The sequence below is a fragment of the Cottoperca gobio genome, chromosome 11 (assembly GCF_900634415.1).
Source record: "Cottoperca gobio chromosome 11, fCotGob3.1, whole genome shotgun sequence".
Taxonomy (NCBI): Eukaryota; Metazoa; Chordata; class Actinopteri; order Perciformes; family Bovichtidae; genus Cottoperca; species Cottoperca gobio.
In genome coordinates this window covers 16,776,678-16,797,414 of record NC_041365.1, presented here as the reverse complement: position 1 = coordinate 16,797,414, position 20,737 = coordinate 16,776,678, and the positions used below count along the sequence as shown (strand labels likewise).

The following is a 20,737-nucleotide window of genomic DNA, read 5'->3' as shown; positions in this document are numbered from 1 at the left end:
GATATTTTGTGCTATCAAAGTAAGATGTAGGTTGACCGAATGCTTAAATAATGTTGAAATCATGTTTTTTGGTTGAGCTTGTATCTAATATAAGATAAATATTTTTGAGCTATAATACTTTCTCATACCAGACACATTTGTGGCCAGAATCAGTGTAGAAACAAACCGTAGTGAAAGGCTCAGGGTACATTAAGCTGTTAATGTGAATGCTAAAATGCGTCGAATACAGGAAAATTGCCTTTCTGTGGTGCGGATGTTGGGCCACTGAGCCAATTATCGTGGGAACATTGCATGCAGGAGAGATGCTGCTCTTTGCTAATTGTGGTCTTTAGGGGCAGTTATCCTTGAAAAGTTCTATCTCAGCATAATTTCTAATGATGTGAAACATTGTTTTTCCCACCTCTGAGTATCATCCGTGTTTAGTGATCAATTAACTGTAGGACAAAATGTACGTCTGAACCTAATCGAGATCTTCTTTACTGTAATTTGATATTGGGATTACTGTCTGAGAGATGATTGGCCTCCGGAGGGTGTTTCACGGGGGTGTGGGAGTCTTCAGTTTTTATGGATTATGGGTTGAGTTTGTGGCTAATACTGTACTTCCACCAAAGAGGAGAGGTACTTATTCGTTCGTGTAATATCAAAGGAATAGTTCGATATTTGGTGTTTTGATAACGCTCAAGTCTGTGCGATATAATGGAGCTGGAGCCAGCAGTCGGTTAGCCTAGCTTAGCATTAAGACTTGAAGCAGGGGGAACACAGCCCCTCTGTAAAACCACAAGTCTTTGTTTTAATACTTTGGATTTTGTACGGCTTAAACAAACAAGATATGTGATAATTAGTGAGTTTTCAGGGACTTGTGCAGTTTTTCTGGCCTCTGTATGCTAAGATAAGCTAATCAGCTACATAGTTACCTAACAGACGTGAGCATTATATCCTCAACTCTCTGCAAGAAAGCGAAGAAGCACATTTCCCAAATGATCAAACTATTTCTTTAAAGCTAATTGAAAATGCAGGTTTGCAAACGTGTCCCATTCGGTTACAAAGTAAAAGTGAATATAATTGAATAAAGACAAACAGAATGATCAGGATTTTAAAGAGAAGACATAGCAGGTTTATTTCCAGTTAGGCTGAACATTAAAAACAGAGCTTTACATTAAGAGGAAACATATTTCTGTAGCAAAAAAACAACAACTTTACACTTCTTTTGGCTTTTGTGTTAAAGTGAACATACAAACAGAGCATATACAAACGAGAGTGGCGATGTCATTTATTATGAACAGAATGAAATGGACATATTATGCGTCAGAACATTTGAAATCAACCCACTGTCCTTCAGAACTCCTCAGACCATCTTGCTTCTGCCTTAAACCACCTTTGAACCACTTACTACCTGACCATCAGATAAAACCAACTGTTGCCTGTCCTCTTCTAAATCACAACACTAAACACAAATAACATTACAAACTTAATGTAAGATGCAAACAGATAACTCACAATAAATGAGATCCATATAAGCTACAGATAAGAGAGCAGACCAGTTGTTCTTACGACATGCTGTAGTTATGTAACAGTGCATTTGAAAAGGGCATTTTATTTTTTGATAGACTTGAATGACATCGTACTGTTTATTAATTACACTGAAAAACAAAAACAGTTACATTTAAACAAAGACATTAGAGTCTCTACAACTCATATACTGTAGGTTTCCAGTTGTGTTTTCAAATGCTTTGCAACATACGTTTCACTCGAGCACGACAGCCACAAACAGGACCAATCCCCGTCTAGATTTCACATATGAAACAAAAACAACGGTTTGCTTGGTGTGTGAGTCGTGTTTCTAGAAAGCAGCGAGATACACAAAGCGTCACTCATGTACAAAATGCAGATGAAGGGAGATAAATAGAAAAACAAACATCTGCCATGAACAAAGCTCAGACAGCAGACACGAGCACCAGACTCATACTATAATGTGTGCTTTTACAGTAAGCTATTTTACTAAAAGCATGACCAAACCTCTTATAAACAGCGAGACGAGACATCCGTAGGATTAAAACAAAAAACATGCACAGTGACCACCTACATCCCGGGAGAGTAGATTTCATACTCGGCCAATGTCAAACATAAAGAAGGCTCTTGTTAGTGGGTTAATAATTCTTGAGGTTGTGAGTCCGCCGCTTGCAGATCAGTTTCCCCTCTTTCGTCTTGTCCCATCGGGTTTGGAGCAGGGGTTTGCTCCTCGGCGGAGAGATTAGAAGATGGTGCTCCAGCGTTTAGGGGGTGGACGGGACTTGGTTTCTCCCTGGAGAGAAGAAGAAGGATGATGATGAGATGGCTGAGACAGAAACATGTATTTTCTATCCCCAGTGAAGCATCTAAGAGTAATCTGGGGTGATGCAGGTTTTTAGTTAAAACTGTGCTGAAAGTTCATGAAAGATTTGATTGTCAAATATTTCACATTTATTGGGATTTGAGGAGATTATTCACCCTGAAAATAAAGCCTCACAAGAGTCGAGGTAGATGGCATTTGCAGAAAGATAATCAATGAATACATGTGTGAGAAATGTAATATCTGGGTTCCCATGATGCTGTGAAGATGAAAATGTTGCTCTAAAGCTTGTTAGGTTATCATGCTGACTGGCTGCTATGAAAGCGTGTGATGAAATGAAGTGGATGAAAGTGAAATGGAGAATCATCATATAGTATTGATGTATTACTCACTGATCTCTGGTGAGAGCATCACTGTTGTATTTAGGCAAACACAGACAGGAAAGAGTTTTTATGAAGCCCAGTTTTACAGATAGAAAGAGGACATGTTGAGTAAAACCATGACGCGAACGTGCAGTAAGCTCACCAGGTTGAAGATCCTGGACAGTGTGCTTTGGTCTCTGCGTCTCCTGACCGGCGACTTTGCGCTCTCAGCACGTGGCGACGAGGCCTAGAAAAAGACGTTCTATAAGCACAGATGGAGATCTGAAAGCAGGGCCTGCTGCTCTGTCATTGTGTAACCTTTAACCAGACCTTTAATTCATTTTACATTGATGGCCTTTTTCTCTTTACGAGATAAGACACATTTTACCCCTGAGCATCAGAGATGACTTTAACAAAACGCCATAAACAATTGTTTAAAAATGTTACAGAGGGCACAATTATTGCTGTTGGACAAAAAACACATATCTACAAATAATAAGTCTTTAAAAAAATGAAGAAAAGACTGCATACTTCCTTATTAGTGCCCAAACCTTTGCACTTTATGTACTTGTATTTCTGTTTACCATCCATCCCCTAATTGCATTGGGATCGACCTTTTGGTATTTGGATCTATGTTTTCATTAAGTTTTTAATGTGCTTTGCTACAAGCTGAATTTCCCTTGTGGACAATAAATGTTGACTGATGCAAGGTATTTTTGTAATTATGTAACTTTTAGAAAACAAGTTTTAAGGTTATAAAATAGTTTCAATAATTTCACTTGAAAGCTGAGGGGGAAAACAACACAACTGCAGGTATGTGGTTTCTCTGCAACAGCAGCAGTGTGACGTGGGAAACAGTTGCATCTTGGATCTGTAATTGTGAGAGAATAACAGGAACGAAGACTTGGGGAAAAACATGAACATGCGACAGCACCAGACTCAGATAACAGCACCCTTCAGGGGGAAGAAAATGGATGACAAGGACAAAGTAAGGTCCGCGCTGAAATGACTGTCACAGAGGACACGAGTCAGTAATCATTGTCAAATGACAGACTCCATGGCATGGCTGTCCAGGTTCACCTGACAGATGAGAATGCACAAAGACGGTAGGAAGCGAAAACAGAAGGATGGGTGAGTCATCTCTGGCACAGAGGAAGTGGAAGTGTTACAGAGAGCTAGAGGTGTGGAAGAGGAAGCGGAGAAGGAGGGTGGTGGAAGTCAAGTGGTCCTAAGAGAAAATGTTTACCGGTTGTGGTTCATAAATAGTTGAGCAGTTTCAAAGTCATCCAGAAGCAGCGAGTCGCTCTGGATTAAAGCAAAGAAGAATTTATTGTAATGTCATATATTGACCAATAAGCCAACTTGGGAGAGTCAGAAATGAATATATCTGAATTAAATTGATTTTCTGTGGCCCCTATCAAGAGGGAGTTTTGTCGTTCAGCTAGGAGCTGTTGAATCAGCTCTGCTTTTGAATACGTCTCGGTTCCTAATGCTCAGGTATAAAAGATACTTCTCTTTAAGGAGGAAGGCAGTGAAACATAAAGTGAGAGAAAGACAGGACGAGCGTGGTGGTTAGGTAACAGGTGCACTGCAGACAAAGGACACATTGTGGAGGAGCTCTCTCTACATACAGATATAGATGGGATCAATGCACACACACACACACACACAAACACACACACACACACACACACACACACACACACACACACACACACACACACACACAACACATACACACACACACACACACACACACACACACACACACACACACACACACACACACACACACACACACACAGAGTGGTGCAGTCAGCAGTGGGGCTTTTGTTTGGTTTGAGAGGGGAAGTTTGTGTGACGTACCAAACCCAAGACGTCTCTCCACTGGACATGAAAAAGAAACAGACAGTGACATGATGAGATACAGTGAGAGGGTAGTGCCCCTGCATCCACCTAGATTACCATTGATGTGCTGGTAAATTAAAGTAAACTATGTGTAATTTCCACTGGTGATCAACAATATAGGTAAATACTTTACCCAGCCAACTCATTCTATAAATGTAAGCCTATATGTACTACAATGAGGTTTTTGTTTCTTCCCCTCCCCCCATTGATTATCTTGTGACCCATTGGATGGGTCCTGACCTGCAGGTTGTGATCATGTAAAAGATGCATTTACCATTTATTTTATCATAATTTTACCAACTTTAGGATGGATTGCACTGACATTTGGTACAGACATTCATGACTTTTTATCTAGTGTCATCAACAGGGCAAATTGTTCAATTGTTTGGTGAAATCCTAATCCTAACTCTTTGATGGTCCCTGAAATGGCATTACATTAGCTTTAGTTTTGTGCTAAATAGCTAAACATTAGCTTAAAACTAGTGTTTAGTGCTGCTAAACCTTACTGTAGCTAAAAAACTAGTGTTAGGTGCTATGGAGCTAACATTAGCTCAAAACTAGTGTTTAGTGCTATGTAGCTAACATTAGCTCAAAACTAGTGTTCTGTGGTATGTAGCTAACATTAGCTCAAAACTAGTTTTTCATTCTATGTAGCTAACATTAGCTCAAAACTAGTGTTCTGTGCTATGTAGCTAACATTAGCTCAAAACTAGTGTTCTGTGGTATGTAGCTAACATTAGCTCAAAACTAGTGTTCTGTGCTATGTAGCTAACATTAGCTCAAAACTAGTGTTCTGTGCTATGTAGCTAACATTAGCTCAAAACTAGTGTTCTGTGGTATGTAGCTAACATTAGCTCAAAACTAGTTTTTCATTCTATGTAGCTAACATTAGCTCAAAACTAGTGTTCTGTGCTATGTAGCTAACATTAGCTCAAAACTAGTGTTCTGTGGTATGTAGCTAACATTAGCTCAAAACTAGTGTTCTGTGCTATGTAGCTAACATTAGCTCAAAACTAGTGTTCTGTGCTATGTAGCTAACATTAGCTCAAAACTAGTGTTTCATGCTATGTAGCTAACATTAGCTAAAAAGCTAGTTTTTTATTATTAGTTAATAACAGCATGCTAACATATAACATAGCCTAGGCCCTACATACAATACTAAGATGGTGAATATGCATTATAGCCTACCTGTAAAACATTAGAATGTTAGCAGTGTCATTGAGAACATCTTAACATGCAGATGTTGCCGTTTAGTTTAATGCATCACTCGTGTGGCTGTAGACTCTAAATCTTGTTATTTGACTACAGCATCTTTTAAATAATTTGGATGGCATACATTTTTGTTTAAAAAAATGCAACAATGCCAGTGCAGTATAAAAGGAAGGTCAGATCCACGGAGCTGCAACTTGTATTACTGTCAGCATGCTATGATACTCCTACAGAGTGGTGCCAAAGTTATACAATCCCACACATAATGGCTTAAAGGTGTGTAATGAAACCCCATGTGTATATGAAATAAAAAGCTGAAAACATTACGGCTTGAAAAAAAGATGCAGCTGTTGAATTTGAGATGGTGGAGAACATTAGTATACAAAAGGAAGTTGTGAGTGAAAAGTGATCAGAAGTAAATGATGAGTGCATCACTGCATCTTCGCTCAGCGGCTATACCTTTGGAATGATCAACAAAACAGGTATTGTGAAAAAATTAGACTCACCTTGGATTGAGGACGAGGAGAGGAAACCTGAGAGACACCAAGCAACAACAACAACAACAGTGAGGATGAGTGTTCAATGACTTATTGCACAGGACAGGAAAATAGAATAACAAACAGATGATCTATTGATGCCAAGAGTTAGAGTTGAAGTAAATCTTAAGAAGTAAGACAGCGTTCAACACTCACACAGTATAAATTAGTGGACACGGGTTTGTTCTGTGTTCTTGTTTATGCAACCATTAGCAGTCTCAAAGTAATACATCAACCTCGGTTGAGCTTAAATTTTGAATAAAACTGAGGATGTTAACAACAAAAAAGGACTTCATGTACATGGTTAAAGGTATGTAATGTATGATACGATGTATGCAATATGAAACCATTTAATCCTAAAGGCTTACAAAGCTCCTGAAGAAATGCACCACAGCATTTTCATTGGTCCGGCGGCGAGCGGAGGACTGCTGAGGTGAGGTGGCCAGGTGACCCCGGAACGAGCCCTGTGAGGATTAACAGAGGTCAAGTAACTGCATGTGTTCACTTAGTAATGTTAACACAAGATTGAGTAATCGAGTAATCAAATCAAATGGCATCTGCAACATTTGATTAATTAAAGGCGATAACAATACTTGATGTATCAGGTGTAGCCGGCTGACACACTGTCGCTAACATAACCTCCAGAACAATCTTATATATCTGACCGTCTCTGTGCAGTCTGACAAAAAATGTAAAAAAATAATGTGTCATTATGTTTGGTGTTGTGTGGGTATGTTAAGTATGTTTTCATAAATATAAATATAAATTAAGCAACATAAACCTAAAGAAAGATACATTTGATATACACAGATACCTATCATCATGGCTTTCTTTTGTCACTGTGCTATATTTCAAGTGCTGGACAGAAAGCCTGTAACATACGAGAGAAAAGATCTAAGCACAAAGAGGAAAAAATGCCACAATATCTGAGACACTCTGCTGCTCTGACTCCTAAAAGCCTCTGCAAACACAGTGTGTGGGTGTTGAATCCTAACCTTGAAAGAGGTTTTGTCTGAGGTTTTTCTGTTTGCATCTCAGGTCCAGGCTGACATTACAAATTACATTTAGCTGCACAAATTGAGAGTCAAAATAATGAAAGGAGAAGGCCAAAGGAGATATGGAGAGAGACTGATCTGATCTACTGAAAATTCATTCTTTAAAAGACATATCCAGTTAATAGTAATAAAATGATGATAGGATAGTCATTTTATAACAATTACATTATGTATGTAATGTATCCAAGTATGTTGGATCTGCAACATCTGTATTTCACTAAAGTTTCCCCTTAGATTCAGCATCTAAACAATTACAGCCACTTCAACATTTTGGTCCAGTCAACAGTCCAAATAATCTCAACTTTTATTATTTGAAGGAACTGTTTTCAGAACAACTCGGTTGGCAAAAATAAATAAATCTTCTATTTGTTTTGGAAAATGACATTTAAATCATGTAGCATCTTGCTTCTCACATAATATATTGCAGACCAGGTGAAATTTTGCCTCAATATTAAAGCGCAGGCCTGAAATGAGAGAATCGTCAATCCAAATCTCAATGAAGGAGTGTCTGGTCAGTGAATGAGCCGTCAGTGCTCTTGGCTCCTTTAAGCAGAGACTGTTAAAAAGCCCAAACTGAGAAATGTCTCTCCTTAAAATTAGTAACCACTCTTGCAGTTACAGTCACTGAGGAGATTAGAAACACACTGTCTACTAAAAACCATGATTTGGATTTGTTTCGTGTGTATTCCTAATGGGTTCAGAATTTTTGCTGCATCTTAAACTTCCAAAATCTAAAATCCAGTGGATAATCTTAAAACATGCATTGTCACAAAATGAAAAACACCGATGCTTTTCCGAGCGGCGAACTACTAACACATGCCCAAAGCACCTAAAACAACTACAATGTAGCACATTTTTGTAGTGCAATGAGCAAACAATAGTAACACTGAGTTTTAAGAGGCTTTAGGAGCAGTGACGTTCAACTGAAAAAAACCCTGAACTATCCCTTTAGATGCACATGCATGGATGCTCACCTTGCTCCTTTTCTTTTTCTCTCCTCCAAAGAACTTGGTAACCTGATCCATGAGACCAGGGTTCTTCTTTTTCCTCCCGAGCCCGAAGGTGCTCTGCCCTGAGGTGCTTGCTGTAGCCATGCTAGTAGTTGCTGAGGTTGGGTGGAGTTGACCGTCTACTCAGTAGTCCTCTTCCAAGTCAGTTTAAAGCCCACAGTGCCAACACTTGGCTCTGCTGCTTCTTCAGGGTGGTTTGCTGCTCTTCTGACGCTCAGGGGCCGTCTTTGAAGGTGTCGTCCCCTCGGCCGCAAGGCACCATGGGACATGAGGAGGGTCAGGTGTGTGGGGGGTGGAGAGTGGAGGGTGGTGGCTGCAGTGGCAGTGAGGTCCATGGCTTTGGCTTGGCTCCAGGCATTCTTTAGGGCTTCAGTGGCTGTCACTGCCGCCCTCTGCATGGGCCCGGCCATTGTTCCTCTCCCCATCTGCTTCACCCCGGCCGCAGGGACAACAAGGGTTATCTCTGAGTCTGCACTCACACCCTGATGCAAAGCAGTCCGCGCCACTGCGAGGCCATTGTTGAATCGGACTCATATATCTTCTCAATGGATTGTGTTTAAATTGGATGTACAGTCACCCAGATTAACATAAGGGGAGGCCCAAAAGACAAGAACAGCTTGTTGTGTAAAAACCTGTGAACACGAGCCAAGTATCTGTCTGCACACGGATAAAATAAACTGGTGACTCTGCATGTTTGGATGTTCTCAATTTTTGTGTTTTCATATTGAAACCAATGACATGCATACAGCTCTAGCTCTTACTGCATGTTAATGACAAATGGAGCTTCAAAAGTTGCATTTCTGACTTGAAAAATTAAGGATTTAACCAAACTTGATTCTTTACTGTAAAGTAATGACAATTAAAGGTCAACATAATGTACTAATCCAAAACCTAAAATGGAAAAAAAATAAAATTGCTTTGTCAACTGTTGTTCCAAAGACCAAAAGAATGAGCTGTCATGGCTAACATTTAAGCTAACATGAACAACAATCCTAAAAGCGCTCAAATAAATGTACATTTTGAAGATCTAAAAGTAAGCAAACTTCATGTGTTGATGAAGACTGTGGTTGGTCTCACATAAAAGTCTCAGTTTTAGATGCATGATCTCAAATATCCTTGAATGTTTGGCTGTCTAACTTTAGATTTAATTTGCCATTGTACCACATTTCAACACTACAAGGAGTCATGGATGTGTTGGTTCAACTGCAGTGGTTGCAGCAGCAGCCAGCGAACAAAGCGAGATCTGTTGCAGGGTAAGTTGTGTTAGAAAACACCCATACAGCATCAGAATATTAATATTTTAGAACAGATGACTTTTTGTTCTGGCTGATTCTTATTTCAAGTCAGAAAGTAACTTTTAGAGATCAAAAAACAAAGCTGTGTGGCAACATCTGTTTTCATATTCCAGATGAGCATAATAAGAGAAATACATTTTGACGAGGTGAACATTTTCTATTAAAATTTTAGAACTGTGAGGGGTATATTGGACTAAAATATCATGGAATTTTTCCCCAAATTTAAATGAATACATTATAGTGGCATAATTATCTCCGCCAGGTGTGAGCCTGTTGGTTGTGTGTGTGCGTCTGTGTGTGTGCCTCTGTCTGTGTGTCCACAGCTAATCTCTCAAACTAAGGAAAAGGGGAAAATTAATTGTTGCTGTCTTGATTTTCACTCCAAGGTAAGATAATTGTATAAATGTATGTATAAATGTATAATAACAAACTGAACCAAGCGCTGACTACAACGTGTCTTCTCATGTTGGCGGGAGGAGAGCTCCTAAGCTTGTTAGCTGTTAGCTATTAGCAGCTTGTAGCCATAAGAGACCTGCAGTGTGTTTGGCTAAGATGGTGCAGACTGCTGCATGAATTAAAATGAGATGTGCGAGGGAAAGACATGTCTGATATGTTTACAGTCTTGACGGGGGCAATTGTGGCAGACACATTCGGCAGAGTTCTGCACTCTACTGATTATTTCTATTTCTAGTTTCTATACCTAACCTTTTTTCTGACTAAAGGCCCTGTCACACATATCCGTATGACAGAAACGTATGCTGGTGTATACGAAATATCGGCAATACGTTGATATAAATTAAGGGTAAGTTGTGATTGTTTGAAGGACGCAGACGAAAACGCCGAACACGCCAGACATACGGCCCTGTCACACAGCTCCGTATGGCAGAAACATGCCGGCGTATATGAAAAGTAGCTCAAAATGTGTCCGAGTCCAAATACGTCCAACTTTTCCACAGCGGTGTTGTAGCTGACGTATACATATCGTATACATAACAAATTATTATATGTATGTCAAACCTATTGATAGCGTATCACTTACTTATACAAAATGTATCAGAGCGTCTGGACAACGGAGCTGGAAAAGTGCCATTTGGCTCACGTCATGCTGATGCTGGAGAACGGCTAGAATGTATTCTTGTCTCAGCCTCTCAGCATCCTCCATGCTCTCTGATGATGGGTTGATGTATTCATCAAGACGTGCTGTGAAGAAGTGAGGATGAGCTACTCACAGGGACCCTACTATACTATATTCAAACCCCAATAAGCTCCCAAAACGCTAGCTGAACGCTAGCTGTACTGTAGAAACACGTTTAATAAGTTACTCCGTCGTCAGGCATAATCTTAACATAGGTTACACATGTCCCAAAGCACCTAAAACAACTACAATAGTAGCACATTTTTGTGGTGCAATGAGCAAACAATAGTAACACTGAGTTTTAAGAGGCTTTAGGAGCAGTGACGTTCAACTGAAAAAAACCCCTGAACTATCCATTTAGATGCACATGCATGGATGCTCACCATGCTCCTTTTCTTTTTCTCTCCTCCAAAGAACTTGGTAACCTGATCCATGAGACCAGGGTTCTTCTTTTTCCTCCCGAGCCCGAAGGTGCTCTGCCCTGAGGTGCTCGCTGTAGCCATGCTAGTAGTTGCTGAGGTTGGGTGGAGTTGACCGTCTACTCAGTAGTCCTCTTCCAAGCATAATCTTAACATAGGTTACGAATAGATTATCCACTCGTTATCAATACATTGGCTGTAGGGTTCACCGTCAGCCGACGTAACCTATATCTAACGTACCTCTAACGTATTTACGTAGGTATTCACGTAGGTATTCACGTAGGTATTCACGTAGGTATTCACGTAGGTATTTACGTAGGTAAGTATTCACGTACGTATTCCGTATTCACGTATGTCTAACGTAACGTAACTTATGTGTAATGTCTGCATAACTTGAAGACACACGTCGGGTACGTCCGGTAATTTTGAACGTGCTCAAAACATCAGCGTTCAACAACGCACCCCAGCGTAACACAGCGAGCTCTTAACGAATACTACTTATACCTTACCTTATATCAACGTACACCAGCGTGTTGCCGATATTTTGTATACGCCATGTTTTTGTATACGTTATGCATTCGTTGGGCATTCGTCTGATACGTTTTGTATAAGTAAGTGATACGCTATCAATAGGTTAGACATGCGTATCTGGATATGTTCACTTTTCTGATCCGATGAAAAGTTGGACGTATTTGGACTCTGACAATTTTTCATATACGCCGGCATACGTTTCTGCCATACGGATATGTGTGACAGGGTCTTTAGAAAGAAGACAAGATGAGACAGTAAAAGAGACACTGGAGAGATTCCTGTTCCTTCTTCAGATTGAGCATGTGAGCAGCCGTATGATATGAGACACATAATGAATAAAACTTGACTAGCTTTCCATTATGGACTCTCACAGAGGTGCAGTACGTTTAAAGAGATAGAAAATACAAGACATCATGCTGTGGGTAGTTTCTCCACTGCCATGCTGTGGTATCACTGAGCTTCATTACAGGATAGAACTGGAAAGATCTAATCAGGATTTTCTCTTTCCCAGTCCTCCTACTGATGTCTGCACTCAGTCAGTGGAGTTGGACATATCGAGATATATTTCTTTTCCTTCAGATGAAGCCCTTGTATACTTCAAGTTTGACACTGAGGTAAAAACAAATAAAAGAACATTAAGAATAAATAGAAGTCATAGTAAGCTAAACATCTAATTATATATGGCCTACTTTGCAAAATGGCAAAGAGGATGGACTTTAAACAACTACGCTGATCTTCTATAATCTTCTCCACCAAGGAGGTTATGTTGTCGGTTCTGTTTATGCACATTGAAACACTATTTTTGACTTTCGCTAACATTGTGAGATAGGGAATTTGGCTTTGGCGGAGGTCTGCGCTTTCAGAGTACCTTTCTATTTTTTATTATGTTAGCGGCATGGCTACCTTTGTCCCGGCGGAAATATGTCAACAACTCCAGGATGTTTTCCTCAGACACTAGAGATCCATAGAAGATGAATGATGATGGTATTTGTCAGCTCTAATGCCACCAGCAGGTCAACGCTTTCACTTATCCAGTGAAATATCTCAACATTTACTAGTTGCATTGGTACACAATTTTGTACAGACATTCATGTTCCTCTCGGGATAAAATTGTAATAATGCTGATAATCCTATCACCTTAACCAGCACCATCATCAGGTCAAAAAATTAAATTTGTCCAATATTTAGTTTTACAAACAAATACCTGCAAAACAGCAAATGTTAGCTTAAAATCAGATGGTGAACATAGTAAACATGATGCCTACTCAACATCATCAAGTATTGTTACTGTGAACAGTAAAGCAGCGCTAGTGCCTCAAGAGTCTACAGCCCTTTAGAGCCTTAATCTTGTTTTGCCAAAATTACTCATATTGTGGCAGCCACGTGTGCCCAAATAGAGCATTCAGCAAAGATTGGACACAATGATTGAGAGGAAATCTAAATCCTCTTAAAAGTAGAGAAACTTGAGGTTTTCATTTGAACCCATCCGCTGAGGAATCCTGAATGTGAAAGTGGGTGAAACTTTCATCTCAACATGAGCGCCCATATCATTGAAGTCTATAGAGGCTACATAGCTGCATAGTTTCCTGTATAAACACAATAAAATGGGAATAGACTCAGAGGGAGACATGTTTGTTCACTCTGAATCGCACACAGTGCTCCGTCTGTTTGTGCTGCAGGGCCCAGCCTCAGCGCAGCACCCACGGGCCTGGCAGAGGTAGGGTACAGGAATGCGGAGAGTGGGCTGACCACACTGCTTGTGCCCTCGTATCCAGAAGAGTCTTGGATTTGTTCCTGGGGCTGGAAGGTCGAGGCCGAGTGCAGGGGAAACAATAGCAGCCATTGCGACCGAGCTGTGGGACACAAACATGGGAGATATCCTTGAACCCCGGCAGGAATGTTGATATAGACCAAAGATGCCCACTCAGAGAAGCAGCTGAATATCTATCTGCTACTAGAGGGAAAGAGGGTCAAAGAAAGCCTTCCTCTGTTCCATCACATGCGCAGAAACTGAACATTTGAGACAGTTTTAGTTTTTAAAAATAATTTGTTAAAACAATTTGAATGACTTCTGAGACCCTTGTGAGAGTACAGATACTACCATCAGCCTGGAGGAGGTTACAGAATGAGTTTGATGCTGTCACATTTTCATCTTTTTGTTTTGCTTTGTATAAATAGTTATTTTATAGGCAAAGAATACAATCCAATAATAAAGTATCTCCTTACTACCAAAATTCTAAATACAAGATTGTAAGTTTCATTGTCCGAAGCCATCTTGATTCCTATGTCAAGTTATTACATTAATGTTTTATAATTTTATGTTTGTACAAATATCCCCAAATATCCCCTGTCTGTCTGTCTGTCTGTCTGTCTGTCTGTCTGTCTGTCTGTCTGTCTGTCTGTCTTCTGTCTCTCTCTCTCTCTCTCTCTCTCTCTCTCTCTCTCTCTCTCTCTCTCTCTCTCTCTCTCTCTCTCTCTCTCTATCTATCTATCTTGTTGTAAAACCCTTGCTAAAGAAACCTAACCTAAGACAGTAATACGCTGACCAACTATAACCTTCCATTCATCAGCAAAATACTAGAAGAAACAGTCACGGTCCAAATAAACTCCTTTCTTAAAGAAAACAACATCCTGGAGGAATTTCAATCAGGCTTCAGAGCCTGCCACAGTACAGAAACTGCTCTGACTAATTAAACTCTGACACAAACAAGGTCTCAATTCTTATCCTGCTAGACCTGAGCGGAGTATTTGACACGATCGACCGTGACATCCTAATTAATCGTCTAGAAAAACTGGTTGGTCTTTCTGACTGTGTATTAAACTGGTTCAGAACATATATCAAAGGGAGAAAGTATTTTGTCAGGCTTGGAGATCATGGATCATTGGAGAAGCATGATGCCCACTTTGGAGTTCCACAAGGGAGCTGCCTCGGTCCATTACTGTTCTCCCTATACATGCTACCACTGGGGGACATCATTAGTGAACACAATGTGTGCTTCCATAGCTACGCGGATTACACACAGCTGTACATCTCTGCTGAACCAAATGATACTACAGCTATTAACTCCATCACCACCTGTCTGTCAGCAATAAATAAATGGATAAGCAATAATTTCTTAAAATGAAATGAGAACAAAACTGAAATCCTACTAGTAGATCCTGTAACAAAAAGAGAGATGATGCTGAATAACAATGGGAAACTTACTCCTTGGATTAAACCTGAAGTTACAAGTCTTGGTGTTATTATAGACTCAGATCTAAGCTTTAAATCCCACATAAACAAGGTGACAAAACATCCTTCTTCCACCTTAGAAATATAGCTCAAATCAGACAATTTATAAATCAAAAGGATGCTGAAAAACTAATCCATGCTTTTATCTCAAGCCGACTCGATTACTGTAATGCACTCTTTACCGGCCTCCCAAAAAAAACAACAGAGAGACTTCAGCTCATCCAAAACGCTGCAGCGAGGCTGCTGACTAGAACCAAGAGGAGAGACCACATCAGTCCAGTGTTAGCCGCTCTACACTGGCTTCCAGTAACTTTTAGAATTGACTTTAAGGTCCTCCTTCTTGTATACAAAGCCCTAAACGGAACCGCACCAAGTTACACTGCCAACTCTCTAATCAACTATGTGCCTCCAAGAACATTACGATCATCCACTACTGGTTTATTAAATGTTCCAGAAACATCCAAAAGAAAATTGGGGATACAGCCTTTAGCAATTATGCACCAAAGCTATGGAACACTTTACCTGCAGACATTAGGGAGGCAAGCTCGCTCAATATCTTCACAAGTAAACTAAAAACATATCTTTTTACTTTAGCCTTTTAATAGTGATATTTTATATCTCTTTACTTTAGCCTTTTAATGGTGATATTTTATATCTCTTTACTTTAGCCTTTTAATAGTGATATTTTATATCTCTTTACTTTAGCCTTTTAATAGTGATATTTTATATCTCTTTACTTTAGCCTTTTAATAGTGATATTTTATATCTCTTTACTTTAGTCTTTTAATAGTGATATTTTCTATCTTTTTATCTTAGCCTTTTAATGGTGCCACTTTAAACTAATTTAAATAAGTTCAGAAATATTTGCTATGCCTGGTTTAACATTGAATGTGTAAAGGTAACTGAGATACATTTCAGAGTGTGTATTTTTTAAAAGCCTGAGATCTAAAAGTTACTTCTGACTTGAAATAGTTACCACGGGAACAAGAGGAAGTTTCTCTGATAAATATGTATTGGAGAAAAACTGGCTTTAACCGAAGGGAGTAAACCAGTTGAAGGGCCACAGGGGCCCATTGTTGATCTCATGCTTTCAAAATATGGCTCTGATAGTTTAAAACAATTACAAGAATGGTGTGATGAATGTGGTTTCAAGGCAGTAGGGTCGTTAAGTACGGCACAGATAGGGAAACTAGGCATGAATTCCAATGTTATTTTATACTATTTTATCTGCTATTTTAATTCAGCTATTTTTATAATGGTACTTCAGCCCTATATTACATATGATTTAATTCTGCTATTTATATGGTACTGTAAGCCCCATTTACATCAACACTGTGATATTTGAATGCTCTTATTCTGTCCTAATCTTGTACTAATTGTTATGTTTATTCTATCGATCTATCTATCTATCTATCTATCTAATCCTTATCTATCTTAGCTATCTAATCTATCTATCTAAATCTATCTATCTATCTATCTATCTATCTATCTATCTATCTAATCTATCTAATCTATGCTATCTATCTATCTAATCTCGCTCTCTATCTATCTATCTATCTATCTATCGATCTATCTATCTCCTCCTATCTCTCTCTCTCTATCTATCTATCTATCTAGCTATCTATCATTCTATCTATCTATCTATCGATCCTAGCTATCTATCTATCTATCTATCTCTCTATCTATCTCATCTATCTCTTATCTATCTATCTATCTATCTATCTATCTATCTATCTATCTATCTATCTATCTATCTATCTATCTATCTATCTATCTATCTATATATCTCTCTATCTATCTATCTATCTCTCTATCTATCTATCTATCTATCTATCTATCTATCTATCTATCTATCTATCTATCTATCTATCTATCTATCTATCTATCTATATATCTCTCTATCTATCTATCTATCTATCTCTCTCTCTCTCTCTCTCTCTCTCTCTCTCTCTCTCTCTCTCTCTCTCTCTCTCTCTCTCTCTCTCTCTCTCTATCTATCTATCTATCTATCTATCTATCTATCTATCCATTCGTGGTGGCAGGAGTTTAGTGCAGTTGTGCTGAGAAAGGAGCAGCTATCAACAGCAGTCAAAGTGATGAAATGCTTCAAACTTGTTCTTCAGTCAGAACAAATCAGTATGCCCTTGAAAGATGCTGTTAAACACAGGGTTGTTTTTTTCAAACAACTAACAGATTTTCTGTCACTGAAGAAGCACATTTCTCTCATGAAAGCTTTAAAGCCTTGAAGTCTGCAGATAATATTTACATAAGTTGATTTTTGAAGTGTCGAATTGCTTTGTTCTACTTGTTTTTCAAAAGCTCCAGCAGGGATGACAGTGACTAAAGGTAATGGAGAAATACATGACTCTATCCCATAATTGTCTTTGAGAGTGAAAAGCTTTGTGTTGCTTTGTGTCTTTGTCACCCTGGATGACCTCTTCGCGTAGCATCCAGCCCCTGCAGCTTATAGATGACAACATAAGTATGATGCTCAGCAGCTGATGTCACCATTCAGTGGACGCTCGTGCCAAGAAAAGTCTCTGCACTTCCTCCTTCTGATCAAACAACATCTAATTGTGTAGAACTTACGTTTGTATTATAAATAAAGACCCAGTCCTTTTGAAGCAGAGAAAACAGAACTGAACTGAAAATGTACAGTACTGTTGATTTTCTGACGCATTTTGTGTCTTCATTGTCTCCCATTGTTTTAGCTAATAGGATCAGCCTTGAGATGTGAATGGTTTCTTTTCCCACAGTGCGTCCTCACAGCAATCCTTTTGGCTGGTAAACAACTCAATGCAAATGTCTTGGTGGTCGAAAGCCAACGATTCCATCAACATTTGGCAGGACCTGCCACGCAGGGCTCGAGCATAATGCTATCACTTGTTTAGCATCGCAACAATATCATGCTCTCTTGTTTCAAACGGAGGCCCAGATGATATTTTTGAGCCTCCGCTGCTGTGCATAAAGGATTGCAAATAGGAGATTTGTTCTGATTTTAAATGACAGAAGGGAGAGAAGTTACAGACTGATGATCTCTTTTTTTCACTTCTATGACTTTGCATTCACCTTTAGAGGTTCACTACACCATCAGATATGTGAAAGAAAAGCATGACACACTACACATTTCAGGCATTTGGGGATTTATTCTGTAATACATGGAATTTTAGACATAACGTACTTCTAGTTTTTCATTTTCTCACTTTAATATTTGTCCATAACATGTTTAAACTAAAGACAGTTTATGACAGTTAGAGTCTCAGGTGCATAAACACATCTCTTTCTTTTCTCACTCGTTCTTTTGCCTTGCACCTGTGAAACAATTTGTAAATGCAATTTGCTTCGTTTTCATGAGATTCACAGATGCATTCTCACAAATCTCCTGTCCTATTATGCACCTGGGGCACTAAAAGACAGTAGGTGCTGCAGGTGAGCATCGTGGATCAGTAAATGTTTGTGACCATGATGCTTTCATATCCGAGCTTTCTGTCATTTATGAAAAGAATAAATCTCTCAGTACTGGAAGCCCACCACATGCTCCTTGTTAATATGCAACCAAGGTCACTGAACACAACAAGATTCTTACAGAAGAAGAAGATTTTATATGAAAGCTTACAGTAGTTTTCCTCATCAGATGGCCTGCTCTATAATACATGTGCAGTCTTATTGTTTTTGTAGTAATACAATTTGGCAATATTTTCAACTCTAATGCCAAAAAACATTTCACAGGTTTCACTCGCTGTGCTGGCGATGATTGAAGTTGGAGGTACTGGGCTGATCGCCTGTTGTTTCCATTTATTCCAACACATCGAACAACTGCAGCGCTGGCATCGTCTTTTCTCAACAGAGAAAAACATATTCAGGTGTAAAATGCATGTCCAAAGAACATATTTGGAAAACATACCTGAAAACATAAGCAGCATGCTTCACTGTTTACTGTAAAACATGAGTGGAATGAGAAAAAACATGGAGATGAAAGTATTGCACAAAATCTGGTAAAACATAATCTACAAATTAGAATGACTTTAATGCTGAGATTCTGTAGACAATCATATAAAAGCATTTGTGTTAGCATTCTTTAGGCGGACGCATCGGACCAAAAGGACTCAATGAGACGTCTCCTCAGATTCCTCTCTTCCTTCTTTTTTTCCCCACATACATTTGAGGTACATTAATATTCATAACTAAAGATGAACAGCCATGCTCTAAATGCTAACGTCAGCATGCTAAATGCAAATTCAGTGTGCAGAGAAGCGCTTCTTTTTCTTAAAAAGGTATTTCTGCTAATGGAACTCTGTAACCTTCAACTCGTCTGGAGTTCACCCGGGTTTCCACCAGGACTGCTCGTGAAACACACAAACACATGTTTTTTCCATTTAAAAGCACTGCATTATGTTTTTATTAACTGCACCTCCAGTAACCTGTGAGAACATGTTGTCTTCACAACTGTATGCATTTCTCAGCTGAAGGTGTGTTTGACATTTAGAAAAAGTAACTTCCGATGACATGTTTGAAAATCAAATGTTCCCAGCACAAATTAATATTTCACTTTAATACTTTATGAGCCGCCATGTTCCCTCCTGCAGAATGTTGCATGTACAGAATATGGAAGTGGGTATTTGTGACTGAGCAAAACAATTTAATCTGCATTTTCTTCAGTAGCTCAGTGTCCAGGCGCGGCTTGTCCTGCAGCTCGCAGTATTTATTTATGTGTGTGTGTGTGTGTGTGTGTGTGTGTGTGTGTGTGTGTGTGTGTGTGTGTGACACTGAGTACACACACGTAACACATTTATCTGCAGCAAATGAATGTTTAAAAATAAATGTCCTCTGGCTTCAGACGCCATGTGACATCAGACCTGTTTGTATTGCAGGTGACACAGTGTCACTCAAGGAAGATGAGTCACATTGTAAATGTTTGCATGTGGAGGCAAACCTCCCTCACGCCCTCTACTGCTGGTGTGAGGAACTGCGTTGTGTAGGAACGTACAGCAAGTGGACAAAATATCATAAACACCAATACGCTTCTAAAGAGCCTGACAATCACATTTACTTCATTCCACTGACACTGTGCTCGAGAGGTGCTAATTTGACTTAATGATAATCAACACCTCTCTGACTTACAGGGTCAAAAGAACTCAAAATAATACACACACATATCTGGCTTGCTGTGCCATACAAATGCTTGGCTTGGCTGCATTTAGCTTAAGCAGATTTGACTTTACCCGAGAATTCAAATTTCATGTCACTTTATATTTCTATATATAACACAGTTTTACTCCACTGCATTTTCCCCACAGCTTTAGTGACTGTACAGATCAAGATATATTAACTATATAAGATCAATTTATATATTAATTTATAATATGATACTGTGCTTTATCTTAAACTATTCAACAGTAAATAAAGGATTTTAAATGTGCTCCACCTCCATCAGCTAGACATTAAAATGCTGCTCTCGTGTGAAAGCATAATAGGGTTAGGTATTTATACATATATATATATATATATATATATATATATATATATATATATATATACTGTTATATATATACTGTTATATATATATATATATATATATACTTATATATACTTATATATATATATATATATTAGGTATTTATACATATATATATACTCTTTATATATATATATATATATATATATATTAGTTATTTCAATAATATATAAAAATAAATATGAACCATTCTGCCCAACA

General features: G+C 38.8%; 1 protein-coding gene across 4 annotated transcripts; it reads right to left on the bottom strand.

The window, feature by feature from the left end:
* Positions 1-1,085: 1,085 nt before the first annotated feature.
* mbpa (myelin basic protein a) lies at positions 1,086-8,637 on the bottom strand. 4 transcript variants are annotated; one of them, XM_029443134.1, is made up of 7 exons: positions 8,374-8,635; positions 6,713-6,808; positions 6,315-6,341; positions 4,558-4,578; positions 2,855-2,938; positions 2,722-2,742; positions 2,181-2,302 (listed from the first exon to the last, which is right to left on the bottom strand). In XM_029443134.1, the coding sequence occupies exons 1-6, from the start codon at positions 8,491-8,493 to the stop codon at positions 2,740-2,742; spliced, it is 351 nt and encodes a 116-aa protein (XP_029298994.1). In that variant the 5' UTR covers positions 8,494-8,635; the 3' UTR covers positions 2,181-2,302; positions 2,722-2,739. The 4 variants fall into 4 exon arrangements, with proteins under 4 accessions (XP_029298992.1, XP_029298993.1, XP_029298994.1 ...); XM_029443132.1 differs by lacking the exon at positions 2,722-2,742 and having other exon boundaries at positions 1,086-2,302; positions 8,374-8,636; XM_029443136.1 differs by lacking the exon at positions 4,558-4,578 and having other exon boundaries at positions 8,374-8,636.
* Between the last annotated feature and the right edge of the window lie 12,100 nt (positions 8,638-20,737).